At 33.9% G+C, this 15929-nt stretch overlaps 1 protein-coding gene across 3 annotated transcripts in view; it reads right to left on the bottom strand.

Annotated features, from left to right (window-relative positions):
• The window catches only part of LOC150075326 (lysine-specific histone demethylase 2-like), a 362688-nt gene that overhangs the window by 213936 nt on the left and 132823 nt on the right, over positions 1–15929 (bottom strand). For all 3 annotated transcript variants that reach the window (XM_090389224.1, XM_090389225.1, XM_090389223.1), the window contains exon 10: positions 2910–2973. In XM_090389224.1, coding sequence (XP_090245350.1) covers positions 2910–2973 — 64 coding nt within the window. The remainder of the gene's footprint in view (positions 1–2909; positions 2974–15929) is intronic.

The following is a 15929-nucleotide window of genomic DNA, read 5'->3' on the forward strand; positions in this document are numbered from 1 at the left end:
AACATGTTACTCTAGAAAACAATCTTCCAATAAATCCACAGGAGTCTTGCTAGCGTGCTAGTAACCAACCCACAAGTTCCTGTCAATATTTGGAAAGTTAATATCCCCCACTATAAGACATTCTGATTTACTGGCCCATTCTCTTTCTCTGCACAACTATTCATTGTACTCATCAGAGTCATTGGTCCTATAACATACTCCTACTCTCATTTTCCTTTCCCCGTGTTTATGTCACACCAAACAGACTCAACATTGCACTGTCCACCCGTGTCAACTGGATGCACTTAGATTTTATGTGTTTCTTAACTAACAGCATAACCCCTCCTCCCTTTCTGTCCTGTCTATCCTTTCTGTACACATTGTGCTCCCTAAATTCCAATTCTGCACTGCTTATGTCTGTGTGACACAATGTCTCTGATATCCCAACAATATCTGTTTTTGATGTCTTGGTCAGCACTTCAAATTCATCAATTTTGTTTACTATACTTCTAGCATTAGTGTATACGCAAGTATACATGCACTTGTTCTTACTCTTAGTTACCCTAACACAGCCCATGTATTTACTTGTTCCATGATGACTCCCAGCAGCTCTTGAAGTCCCCAGCAAATTGTTCTCTAGGCTGCTGTTCATTTCAATAGAAGCAGGGCAATAATCAACTTTTCCTCTACCTGTGGCTACTGTTAATCTTTTAGTCTGTGAATCTCCCCCAATCTAGCAGTTTTCCAAACTATTTTCAGTTTTATACTAGTTATTAGTAATTATATAATCAATTACTGATTTACTATGTTATTAATCAATTATTATTATACAAATATAATACAAATATATATAAATTTATTATTATACAAATATATAATCAATTACTGATTTCCTAATTTTGCTTCACTGTCTGTTTGTTAAGTCTCTGACAAATTCCTGGTATCATTTTATTTCCTATTTGGGCATTTAAACCACTTGTCATTATTATTAATTCATTCTCATCTATCCTTTTGTGGGTCATACACACATATTACATTTAATGGGTCCCCCAGTTTAATTTGACATGCAATATTCTTTCTCATTCTAGATTATATGGTTCTATGTTTTGTTTTGATGATTAACATTTCACTATATATCAATATATAAGTTCCATATTCATTATACCTTTTCCTTTCTTCTTAGTATACAAATTTTAATTTTTTTCTATTTCTTAATTCTCCTACTATTTCTTCTTCTTTCCCATTAATCAATCTTATATTTCATATACCAACTTTTAACTTTTTTTATTCTTTTCTTCTCCTTCTTCTTCTTGCAGATTTTCTCTAATCTGTTCCTAGTTGATTCCTTACTGTCAGTCTGGTTTCTATTCCTTTAGTGTGCTATGGCATTTTGATTTTAAAACTAAAGGGTGGGTTGCTGGATATACATTTAAATGGTGGGCTAGACTTTGTCTCACCAAGGGCTCCTACCAGGATACCACTCAGAATAACTCAGATACTCAAACCTCCTTTCCATGATAAGTGATAGTCTGCGAGGAGGAATTTCAAATATGTCCACAGATATTAACATAGCTGCCAACACCTGTAAACATAGATCAATCACTAATGATCTCCATATCAGTAATGATTCAGAGATGATGGATAAAGAAATCAAATCCTTTATATCAGATGAAACTACATTCAATCATTCTGATGATGGGAATGAATTTGTATCATAATTATTGAAATGATAATGCATTAAAATCTAATTAATTTGTTGATTTCACCATATATCTCAGTTTTTCTCATTTGTTTTCATATGAAAGCCATCCTGTTCACTTAGAAGTAACTCACAGCGCTTTCCAAAGTAATTTTTTACCCTGGTGTCTCTATTAAAAATTCAAACACCCTACAGCATATAATGAAAATGAGGCAGAAAATTAGCAATATCTTGTTTATAATTTCAGGCAAAGCGTGACAGTATAAGCCTCAGGATTTATGCAATTTCATTGGCTTATTAATTTGTTTTATATTTGAATACATTTAAAATTGACTGATATTTTGTTGGAAGCTGCACTGAAAGTATGAAAGAGCTGCATGCGGCTTGCGAGCAATGGTTTGGTCACATCTGATATACAATATTAAATTAGACGTGATTTTGAAAAATGTTTTCTTAAACAATAATTATAAAACTCCATTAAATGGAAGGTTGATTCTTTTTCTTTTAAGAAATAATATAAAATAAGCTTTTCTTTAGCTATCATTTTTTTTTAATATTCCAAATATCTTAAGTTTAAGTTATCAAAAATTTAATGTGCATTTTCTTTGCTACATTTAGGAAATAAATTAATTTTTATTTGACATTTGATGATAAAAACAGGAAAAATTCTTATTTTATGAAATAATTAGAATAAACAATCGAGAATAATGGAAAGTTTGTAATACGTGATGGCATGTATAAATCAACTGGTGTATGTGTGTGTGTGTGAGAGAGCGAGCAAGCATGTGTCCATTGAAAAAAAAAAAAAAAAAAAAAAAGATGCTTTTAGACTAAATTGAAGACAGGAACAACTTTTCTCATTGAGAAAAAAGCAGCCAATTAATTAATTTTAATTTCAATATCATTAAATCAAGGAACTTAGTCAAATTTTAACAACAAATTCAAAAATTTCAGCACAAAATATAATAAAAAAAATAAAAATAAAAATTACAATGAACAGACTAAAGCTAAAGATAAAGTGAGATAGAACTCATGCATTTTAAATGAAATACTCTGCAATATAACAGATGAATATTACACACCTTTATATTGAAGAAGGGAATTGTTTATTTAAAGAATTTTTACATGATTTACTAATTTTGTTATTTTTGACGATTTTAACTACAATATTTATGTTTATTTTTTAACACATTTCTGTAGAGCTGAATTTGTACTAAAAAGCGTCTCTTACCTTTGGATTTAAGCACCATAATGCCAAAATAAGATTTCTAATTCCCAGATACATTATTTGTGCCCTATAAATATATGTATAAACTGTTTAAATATATTAACAGGTTCTCCATAACTACAGAATAAATAGCCTGCATAATATGTTAATAATAATGACAATACATAGTGTGCACTCATATCAAAAAGGAATGCCAAGACTGGACAGATGATGTTATGCAAAAAAGCAACAAAATCTTTAAGAATTATGATAAAAATAGGGTTAAAAAATAATTTAACAAACAATACATAAATAAATATACAAAATAATAAATAAATAAATAAAATAATAAATAAATAAAATAAAAAATAAAACTGATAAAAGCCTTACTCAAACAGAAAAAAGTATTATCAAATACAAGAGCAGGAAATATACTGAGTGATCACTGAATTATGCATTATGACCACCTACCTAAAACTTCTCCTATTCTAGGTTCTCCTTTTGCCCTGAGTAGAGCAGGTATCCAATGTGGCATTCATTCAACAAGATGTCGGAAGCATTCAGGAGGTATGGCCAACCAAGCTGTGTGTAATGCAGTCAGCAATGCAGGTATGGAGGTGATTGGTGTATCCAGATGCCTGCTTTGCCTTTCCATAGTGTACCACAAGTGCTCTATGGGATTGATATCGGGGGGAAGTTCGGAGACCAATCGATATACTGGAAGTCAGAACTGTGTTCCTCAAACCATTCCTGCACAACAAGTGCCTGATGGCTCAGCTCATTGTCATTTTGGAAGACACCATCGCCATTCGGGAAAAAGTGTAACATAGTGGGGTGTACACAGTCAGCAAGCAGTTGACGATAGCGGAGACCACTGATACGTTGTTCCACATGCACCAGGAGTCCAAGTTCCTGCCAGTGAAACATGCCCCACACCATACAACTTCCTCCACCGGCCTGCACTTTTGATACCATGCATGATGGATCAAGAGCTTCATGTTGTTGATGCCAAACAAATCCATACATGACCATCCATGGTGTGGAGTAAATAACATGACTCATCTGAGCAGCACACCTTCATCCAGTCTTCACATGTCCAACTTGCATACTCTTTGCACCAGTCGAGTCTCTTATGCCGATGAACCTTGGTTAGGAGAGGATGCCGTAGGGGTCGTCTGCTGGTATAGCCCATATGTGCAAGCGTTCGACGCATGGTCATGCCAGATATTGTTCCAGGTTGGCCCACGTTGTATTGGGTAGTCGACTCTTCAACAGTGCTGCACCTGTACGAGTTGTCGGATTTGGTGTTTACATCTAACATCAACCTTTTGCTGACCTTTGTAGTTTTGCTGTCAGGTCGTTGTTTGACCATTTTCATGCCAGTCCTGGCATACTTTAACTACGGTGGCTCACGAACACCACACCAGTTCAGCCATTTTGGAAATCGAGGCACCAGCTCGCCGAGCACCCACAATTTTTCCATTATCGAAGTCTGATAAATCCTTCCTTTTACCCATTATGCTCGGAATTTTACTACTTACTGAACCACTGACATCTTATCTATGCTATGTAGGTCGACTAACTCCACACTCTTGTACCTCACGTGGTCAATGGGTCACATTCAGTTTTCATAGGGGTGGTCATAATTCAGTGATCACTCAGTGTGCAATTCTAATAATTAAAAAAAATAAATAAATAAAATAACAATAATAATAATAAACTGTAGTAAATAGATTATACACTAGGGTCATCATTTTCCCAGCCTTCAAATTTGGGAATAAATTGGCTTAACATAAAGAATATAAAAAATAAATATGAAATTCACGTTTATTTTCAATATTCAGAATTAAATAAAAAGTTATTATTAAATAAAAAATTATAGCCATCTAATAACATTAATAACTTTAATTAAAGTTAATATTAATTAGATTATAAAAAATCATAAAATATGCAGATTATAAAAATAGAGAAAATATTATATTATATGAAGACAGGAGGAAAGTCCTGTGCCCTCATGTTTTTGCAGCCAGCAAGATTCAAACAGCATAGTTAATGCAGTGGTCTTAACAGTGTTACAAAAACATGGTAGCACTATCATTGACAGGGAGAGATTTTCTTTTTTAATTTCTGGAAAAGTTGTTGGCTTTTTGTATTTTGCTTGGAGTAATCATTTCTCAATGGATTGCAATACAATAGAACCTGGATAAGAAATTCTCACATAAGAAGTTTCCCTGGTAAAAGGTTTTTTTGCAAATAAAGTTGGTAATAAAGAATACACAGTGTATTATTATAATGACGTTTTCCCACTTAATATGTTTTTAAGAAGAAGGGCCAAATAGCCCTGAAACGGTGCCATCTGGGTGGTGGTACCTATCTGAAAATAAGTAACATTAGTCTTCTCCTTAGGTGAAGCGTTACTTATTCGAAGTAGTGCAATATCATGGCAACTCGTTGTGAAGGTATTCAATATGAGATATAACTTAAAACAATGTCGCCTTACAAATATTCTGTTTATTCAGAAATGGCTGTGCATTAATGATGCTATTGCACTTAATATATACATATATAGAAATTCTTAATTTTAATATTAAAAAAAATATAAAACAATATAAACGTTTTGGTAATCGAACAAGTTAGTGCCAAGCATAATTTTAGTTCGTAGTAAGTTACCCAAGTAGGCGAAATGGCATCCGTTTTGATATATTTCATATGGTGAATGCCTTCACAACGAGTTACCATGATATTGCACTACTCCAATAAGCAATGCTTGGCCAATGGAGAAGACAAATGTTATTTTATTCTCGACAGAGAATCCAGTGTTGGACTGCAACAGTATAAAATATTATTAATTAATGGTATTAATATTTTTTAATATGGTTTTAATTTTTATTATTATTATTATTTTTTTTTTTGCAGAGTTATAATTCTGGGAAAATGCTCTGGGGAACTGCCCTAGCACTATCTTTTTTTGTTTTCTTCAGTATTCTTTATGCTTTCCAACCCCTCCCCCCTATATTTTTATTTCTTTATTAGTTTATCGAACGCAATATTCGTAATGCTCCTTTTCTACTTTAAAACACTTTTCTTGCCTATACAAAGTTTAGCGACTATTTACCGCTACTTTGCAAGCTTGTTATTCCTTTCTATCCTGGGATGCATTTCTTCATGTGTTTACTACCTACCCCCTTTTTACATTTGCAATTTAATTTAATTTACTATTTCTCTTAACTAGTTTCCAACATTTGACACATGAGGTAGCTAGCTTAATTTAATTAATTTTAATTAATGTTAATATTATGTTAAATAAATTGTTAATATTATGTTTGCCACTAATTACTGTCTTGTGTCATTTCTGCTTCTTGTGCCTCTGCTACTACTTTCCCATGACGTTTCTGGTTATGGGTTCCTATGCGATTCACATTCCTTTAGATGTTACCTACCTCCCCTAAACTTTTGTACGAATATTTTTGAAACAACCTGTATACAGAAGGCCCCCGTTATAAAGCGGTTCGCTGTACGCTGATTCGCTATAACACTGTTCATATATCATAACCCATATCTGACTATAACGCTGTCACAGATCACTATAACGCTCTTTTCAGATTGCATTTTTGGCACATTTAACGAAATCGTTTCATTTGATGGAGTCGATAGCTTGAAAATGAATAACAAAACAGCATTAAAACGTTTTCCATGCCGACTTCAAAAATTTTCCCACGCTCAGTGAAATTTTCTTGCACGCTAATTTAATTGCAGTACAATTAAATTAGCATGCGTGTGATCAACATTTTAAAAAATGATCAAGTATATTGCTTGTAATATTTGCGTTATATGCATTTATCCGAAGTCTAGTCATCACTCAGTACAGTGTTAGACATCGTGCATAACGGACAGTTTACTTGAACATTGTATCTTAATTAATGCAACCAACGCCAGTTACATTTTCGAAGAGTTAATAATGGTAGATAAGAATGAAAAAGCAACATCTGGGCACAGTACGAAGACTATAAATGTAAGAAAAAGACTGAATTTGAAAATTAAATTAGACATTTTGAAGCGAATCGATTCCGGTCAAAGACAAGCGGATATATGACATAATTTAGGACTTGCAAGTTTAACTGTAAGAACAATTATAAAAAAATAAAGAATTAATTTTAGCAGTGGAAAAGATAGCTGTTCCACTGCAAGCAACTAGGGCTAGGCCGGCTATTAGGATTGAAATGGAAAGACTTTAACTAATTTTATTGAAGTTAATATCCAATGCAGAATTCAGTTAAGTTAAATATTATAAAAGAGACAGAGAGAGATTAGCCAATATAATGATCTGAAGAAAACGCACCTAAAAAAAAAAAAAAAAAAAATGTGGAACCATTTAAAACTAATAAGAGCTGGTTGAATAGATTTCAATTTCCAGGGAGAAGCCGCAAGTGCAGATCAAGGAGCCGAAACTTTCAAAAAAGAACTTGTTAAAATTATTGAAGAGGGGTATTATGTGTTATACTTCTCAACAAGTTTTTAACATAGATGAAGCAGGACTTTTGTGGAAACAAATGCCTAAAAGAAGTTTCATATTGAAAGAAGTAAAAAACATGCCAGGTTCCAAAGCGGCGAAGGATCGGTTGACTTTATTGTTGGGTGGTAATGGTCACGCTGCGGAGAATTTAAAAATAATACCCCTTTTAGTTTATTTGGAAGAGGGCCAAAGTTCAACCCAAAATCGACGCATTTTTCATGATTAAATTTATCAATTAAATTAAATCAATTTAGATCAATTAAATTCATGATTTTAATTGGAATTTTAAGTTTAATTTTGACACGTAAGTAGTACCACATAATTATATATGTATGTAATGCAGAATATTTTATATGTACAAATATTTGAATATTAAATATTTTGACTGACATTTGTGCATCTTTTCACTGCTGTTTATTATTGTTTAGGAAATATTCTATGGCACCGACCGCAACTCACAAATACATATATTACCTTATGGGAATGCGGCGCTCACTTAGCACTCTATTTTTCCAGAACAGATTATCAGCGTTAAGCGGGGGTCACCTGTATGTATATATATATGTATATATATATATATATACAGTGAAACGTCTCCTAACGGACACCTCTCGTTAACGGACATCTCTCTGCAATGGACATTTTCAAATTTCCCAACTCACCTCTATTGGTTTTAACATGTTTGCAGCTTCTGTCTAGCGGACATTCTCTGTAACGGATGCGGACAGGCAATCTGCACTGTTTCGTTTAGATTAACACTTAATTTGATCTCCCCATAATGGACAGCGGGCGAGCTTACGGCCCTTTTTCTAGGAACTTTTCTTCCACGTATTGCCTCAATCGCCTCAATTTTATCAAGGTTTACGTCGTGGTTCTAAACCCTTTTTCAAGAATTTTAAGGCACGTGTAAAACTTCTGATGAATTCGGTGTGTGCAAGGGGGGGGGGGAATATGGTCGGCCTTTTGTCTTTTCAGTTTCAGTTTTCAGTTTTGTTCAGTGTCGAGTGAAGTGCACAATGTCTTCTCGTAAACATTTAACTTTAAAAGATAAAGTCAAACTCATTAATGCGTATGATCGGCAAAAAAATAGTGTTCGCACTCTCGCTGCAAAATTCAAAATCGGGAAGACGCAGGTAAGCGACATCCTAAAGAAAAAAAATGAACTGCTCAAACAATTTTGGCAACACAGAAATGATCAGGTTCAAAAATCATTCCCGAAAACTGTTGGACTTCAAATTGACAATGTTACGTATGAGTGGTTTGTCGCGAACGTGCTAAAAAAATTCCCATTAATGGGCCTATTATTAGGGAAAAAGCTTTGGAGGTTGCGAAATCTATGGGAGTAAATGAGTTCAAAGCTTCTGTGGGATGGCTAGATAAGTTCAAAACTCGGCATAAAATTTCTTGGAAAACCGTAAGTGGTGAAGGTGGATCTGTTGATACTGGGGTTGTAACAGAGTGGACCGTCAAATTGGAAGATTTATGTCGTGATTTTGAAGCTAAGGATATTTACAACTGTGACGAAACAGGGTTGTTTTTTAAAGTTCTTCCTGAAAAAACAATGAGTCTAAAAAACGAAAAGTGCCAGGGCGGAAAAATTTCTAAGGAACGCTTGACTGTACTATTGTGTACAAATATGCTGGGAGACTTTGAACAACCTCTTGTTATAGGAAAACCACAAAATCCTCATTGTCTCAAGGCCATAAAGTTGAATCTTGAATGTTGATTGGAAGTCTAATAAAAAAAGTGTGGATGACACGAGATATCATGAGCGAATGGATAAGTCACTTTAACCAAAACATGATTCGTCAAAACAGAAAAATTATTCTTTTCATGGATAATGCTGCATCTCACTCGCACATTGAATTGTCCAACATTCAAATCGTTTTTCTGCCACCAAACACATCTGCAGAGTGTTAGCCCTTGGATCAAGGGATAATAAAAAATTTTAAACTTCACTACAGAAAACATGTTTTAAGATGTCTCATTGCAAACATGAACAATGTAACATGTGCGAGTGACCTTGCAAAGAAAATCAGCATCCTACATGCGATTCAATGGATTTCCTCTTCAGTAAACGCAATTAGAAAACAAACTGTTGTGAACTGTTTTGTAAAGTCTGGCTTCTCAAACACAAAAATTGAAGTTGCGAACAGCAATGTGGAGCACCAAGAAGAACAAGAACTTCAACATCTATTGATAATGTACGACACTTCCGCTACAAGTGACCCGCTACAAAGATATAGACTCGAACCTCACTACAGAAGATGGTGCTATAGATATTAACGACATTATCATCGATATTTTTCAAGAAGTTCCTCACGAGGATGAAGAAATGGAAGGAGGTCATTATGTCCAAGAACATATTAACGACGAACCACCGATGAAAATAGAAGAAGCGCTCATACAAATCAATCGTTTAAAAATGTTTTTCGCCGCTGAAGTATCTTACTGAAGGACTTTCGATGGTTTCTTCACTCCAAACAAATGTTGAAAACAAAATTATCAGCAGGAAGAAGATGCAGAAGAAAATAAGTGATTACTGTATGTATTTTTCATAAGATAAAGTCATAATATGCATAGCACAATTGTATGTATATTATTTACAAAAAATATTGTGCAAAATCTGTATATATTTTAATTTAATTTTACATTAAACGTTTAACAATTTTTCTTTCTTTTTTTTTTTTTCTCCCTGAGACTTCTTGTTAGCGAACACTTCTCTCTAACGGACACATTTTCGTTCCCCATGGCTGTCCGTTAAAGGGAAGTTTCACTGTATATACTAGATACTATTATTCACTTCCATTTTCAAATTTGGCACGAGACAAAATTTGAACATTATATACATTGAAAACTCTATCCTAAGTGAATACTGCTTTACATATTTTAATATTTATTATTCCAAAATAATAAAGAATCATCAAATGAATCTTTCAAATATATATATAATTCATTCCCATTAAAACTATTGATGATTTCCATCAATATTTCAAGTATCAATATCAATATTTCCATCAATATTAAAAGTAGAACATGGGGACACCATCCCTGCTCAGACTACTCACGTTATAACTCTGGGAAAATGATTAAAAAAAAAAAAAATTAAAAACCATATTAAGTAAATATTGAGTATTACAGCTCTGATTCATACTATCTATTTAGGAAGAACAGAAAATCACAGATTTTTTCCAAGTAACAGTTAATACAGGCATGTTATTTTCAAGATGGCACTCAGAGGGCCACTGCAGGGTTAATGCTGACAGTAGAACACACTGGGCCTTCACAACAAGTTACACCAGGACTGCACCACTTTCATACATCACAAAAAGGTTAATCTATCATTTATTTAAAAGATGAATAAGTTAAAAAAAAAGGTTAATCTTTTAGTGAAGTCATCTCTTAAAGGTTAATTTCCTTGTTAGTTTTAAAATAAGTGTGTTTGAAACCAGTGTAGTACTAGAGCAATTAGTTCCGAAGGAAAAATTTGTTCTATGATTTGAAACCCCATTTCCTACACTCTAGCTATGCTAGTGACATTGGTTCATGCTAATTTAGCCATGGTAGTAGTAAGCAAATATGTTATTGTTGACCATTCAGAGTAAGCTCATTATGTGATGTGTAGAATATTGACCTGGAAAAAGTAGTCTTAATATGTGATGAACTATAGTTCTTGATTGCAACTCATTTTTCTGGGGAGGTGCACCATATATTCTAAAAATCAGGGAAGAGGTAGTCATATCTGGCAATGCCAGAAAACCTTACTGTAGTGAACCATACTAAAATTTATAAACTTAAACTTAAAAATTAAAAACTACAGCCCAGAAAACAAAGAAAATCTAGATTTGACCTTTAAGACTATATATGAAACATCTCTATTCATTTTCTTTTTAAATGTTGAACTGGCAAAATGTAAGTAAAATTATTTATACATTTCCTGGCTACTTCATTAGGACAACAAGCTAATAGCAGTAAGGTCATCCCCACTATGACACAACATGACATGAAAGTTTACATGCAACATTACTGAGTGTATCTTATCTGCAATTACATTTAGATATAATCTGGAGTTAACATTGCCCTCCAGTGGGATAAGGGGCCAAGAGCATGCCACAATAACGTCTCATGCTTTTACACCTCTTTCCGCAGCCTATACTGTCAGTACACAATAAGGATGGCTCAAGTGCCATGTGGTTTCCACCATATCTGTGCTCTTCCACTGGTGTTGAATAATGGAAACCAGGATTTACTGGACTACATTTGCCCCTACCCAACTCGCAACCATCCTTCACATTCCTGACACCAGAGCGGCTGTATCTTCTAGTTGGTGTCTGAGATTAGTGGCTCCCATGAAGATGTCCTACTCCCATAGTACACTTGTTGTAGGATTATTTGTATGGTGACTTGTGAAGTTCTTGCATTAAACAGAGTTAATTATTCTACATTTGGTGACGATTACAATTGATAACCTGCTCCAGAAGTCAAATAATTTGTTCCATCACCTTACATTTTTATCCACAGTTGCTTCACAGATGTTTTCCAGGCATTATTCCAGTTTGTTAAAGACTCAAATGACAGTATTCTTTGAATATTTGATAAGTGCAGCCATCCTCTCTGCTATAACATCTGTTGAACATACACCAAAAAAAAAGCACATCTCTCTGAGAGTCTCCTTGATCCTATCTATTTTTCATCGCTGGTGAATTGATTTGGTGCTAGCCAGGTCACACAGCTTATATATCACTTTCTTGCATATGTTACATGCCATGTGACCTGTTAAATATACATATTTTTGCAAAGATTGTTGCACATAGCCAAAATATCACATCTCAATGGTCTTAATAAAGTGGTCAGGCAGTGTATGATAGAAAATGATAAGGGAGCCATAGCACTCTGAAATATTTTGCATGCATTTAAGTTATTAAGTTTTCAAATTTTAATATGGTACAATGCAGTGCATTTATTCAAAGTAGTGATAACTGTGTATATAACAGCACCCTTCAGAAACTTTATTATTTAAAATAAAAAATATTGAAATAAGGTAAGAAAGTAATTCATTTTAATTTAATTGTAAAAAAAGTTTTATGATATGCATACTTCATTATGTTATTATGTATGAAGTATTGTAAAACAATAATTCATATATATATATATGAACAATTAATTTTTGTGTAGCACTTTGTAATATTTCAGAAACACTAACAACAATCATAAAAGTTAGAGATGTTTAAAAATAAAGTACTAAGGTAGTATTCTCATGTCAATGCACCAGCAAAAATATGGAAAACAAACTCTGAATAAACACTTTGCGTGGAATGAGAAGAAAACAAAGCTGCTATTCAAGTTTTACCTATGAGTAGTAAAATTAAAACCTATTAAAGCTTGATAATTTTTTAATGGTACCCTTCAAATTCTTGTGAGTTAGTTTCACCTAAAATGTATCTCAAAACATTTCTACAAATGTTTTGAAAATTTTATAAAGTTATGCCAATAAATTTCAGATTGTTATGCATGTACTCATTATTAATTTAAAAGGACAAGAAGTCTTTGATTTTAAACAATTGGCAAACATCTGTAATGTATTTTAAGGCAGCATATCAGACCATAAGATTATATCGTAGAAAACAATACAAGTTTAAGAAAATGAGTGCTCATTTCTTTTTACTTTTGTTTTACATTAATTCATCACTGTGGTAAGGCTAGAGACAATTACTTATTTATCCCCATTGTGACAACTATCACCTAGAGCTTCAACAAGCTTCTACCTCTGTTAATCCATTGCTAGCTCTTCTAGCTCTTCCCCTGATTGCTTTTATCTCTCTCTCTCTCTCTCTCTCTCTCTCTCTCTCTCTCTCTCTCTCTCTCTCTCTCTCTCTCAATCATTCTCTGCCAGATTATCATTGATACTTTTTTTTCTTGCCATCAGGTCTCCAGTTCACTGCTACTTTTATGTTACTGTCCCCATCTTCTTAAGATGTGTCCTAGTCATTTTGATCTTTTATGTTATAAATTTAAGACCTATTACTGTCCTGCTATCTGTCCTATTTCCCTGCTTGTTATTTTTTCTTTCCAGTGTACTGCCATTACTTTCCTTAAACTTCTATTCTCATACTGATTTAATCTATCCTCTCTTGTTTTGTGCATGGGCCATGTTTTTGCTGCATAGTTAAGTGTTGTTTTAAATGTATTAGATAATTTTACTTTTGTTTGTAGGTGTATTTGCTTTGTCTTCCATATTTTGTAAATTGCTAAAAATTCTTGTTGCTGTTCCTTTTCTTATATTTATTTCTAAATAAAAGAAAAGGAATTATGCTCCTATTAGTATAACTGTATATCACAGTTATACTTAGTATTAGTAGTGGAAAATGATGTAAGAAAGAAAGAAAGCTTATACAGCATCAGTGGGAAAAAAAAAAAAAAAAAAACAACAACAACAACAAAAAAAACCTTCCCATTTCACCAATCCATCCCCTCCAACAGTTTGCCTAGTTCATCCTTGAATTTATTCAGGCTATTCACTTCCACATCAGATGGAAGTTTGTTCCAGCAATCAACCACCTGTTGGCTAAAGGCAAACTTCTGCACATCTATAGTCTGCTGAAGAGGAAGAATCCCATCAGCACTGAGCTTGCTCAATCCATTCAAATCCTTAAAAACACTTCAATCAGATTGGCTTGCAGGTGCCTAGTCTCCAAACACTGCAATTGCACTAGTGGCCCTACGTAGAAATCCTTTTAAGGAAATCCATTTTAGGAAATCCTTCCTAAAATGAGGCCTTCAGATCTGTATTTAGTACTCAACGTGTGGCTTGATCATTGCCTTAATGGAATAATCACCTCCTTATCCACACTAGAAAAATTCCTGTATATCACAGACAAAACCCCCCACATGCTGTCCTGGAAGCCCATCTGCACTGCCCAGAGAACTTCATATTTTCATATTAGCATACATAATATTTTGCTCAATACTAATAGGAGCATAATTCCTGTCCAGTTATCACATAGGTCTAGTCTCTGTTTTTATATAATTTTATTATTATTCATTTATTCCAATCTTTTGGTATTTATTCCTCTTCCCAAATTTTATTTATTAAATGAGTAACATGCAGTAGTAGAATCTTCTGCTCTTCTTTTAATATTTCAGTTGATATTTCATTCAATTCTGAGGCCTTTCCAGTTTTTAATTTCTTAATCATTTCAAAACTTTCTCATTGCATAAAGATTCCTGTTTATATATTTTGACTCCTTTTATAGTTAACTGCATGCCACATTGCCTATATGACTTAATCTACTTTCTTCAACATTTAGTAGGTTTTAAAATATTCCTACCATTTTTCCCTTTGTTTTTCCTTCTTTACTTTGTATAAGTCCTATGTTTTATATAAGGTCATTGTATCATTTCTTCTGGATGCCTGTTCTGCTCTTTCTATTCACATATGTTTTTCTATTCATAACTGTTTTTTTTTTTTATCTTAAGCTAAATACAATAGGGAATTTTACTGGAAAATTCGGCACCTCCATAGCCAGGTAGGCAGGAGCAGCAGTGTGTAGCACACGCTTCTTGATTAGACCAGGGTTCGAGCCCATGACCACCAAATACGGAGGATGCGGAAAGGTCAGGGAATGTCCACCGCATGTCCCCGGAGCAATATGGCCTTAGTTGCTAATGCTCCTAAAAACTAAATAACAACAACAATAACTGGAAAATTCAATATAACTGCCTCTTACTTTCACCTTCTTCAAATTCATCATCTCTTGCTCCAATGGTTTCTGGGATACTGCTATTCTGATATACTGATCTAGTTCTGCTAATTCCACTTTGATATTTAAGCTTCTAACATTGGTTACCCTGTTGTTTCAGTAATATATTTTGCACTGTCCCAATTCCATGACAAACACAGTGGGGACCTTGTTGACCCAGGCAATACTGCAGCCAGTACGAGTCTCCACTGCTTTGCTCTACCACAGTGATAACCAGACTATAATTTACCCAATTTGGTTAGCTCTGTTCAGTATTGCAATCTGTCTGTGATTTGTGAAATCACAAGGATCCTTTCTACAGATAGGCAATACAACAGAAGGAAATTCAAATAAGCTTTTCTCATAAAAATATTTGGAGCCTCAGCCATCAATAGAAAACAGGGAGTCAAGTTCAACCCACAATATTTTCATCTTTTTAAAAATAAAATAGAAGAAATGAGAAACAAGTAAAAGAAAATAGAACACTTGTCTGGAGGAGTAATCCACATACAACCCCTTCCAGACCAGCAGAACCAGCCTGCAAACCAACCCTGATGGCAAGAGTAGGAGAGCAAAGGTCACCTCAGGAGTCAACTGCACAAGAACCCCGGATCAAGGATAAAAATCCTGGCACAATTCCATTGGCCAACAGAATTTAATACCTCACCTATAAATTAACTGCTGGTAGGCCTCTTGCCTGTATGCACATCAGGTTTCTGGGAGCATCGACAAGAGGAATCTGTCAGTAGGTAAGAATTTAATCTCTTTGTATTTACTTAACTTAATATCTGG

This window comes from Mastigoproctus giganteus, chromosome 14 (genome assembly GCF_048544385.1).
Source record: "Mastigoproctus giganteus isolate SK-2022 chromosome 14, ASM4854438v1, whole genome shotgun sequence".
Taxonomy (NCBI): Eukaryota; Metazoa; Arthropoda; class Arachnida; order Uropygi; family Thelyphonidae; genus Mastigoproctus; species Mastigoproctus giganteus.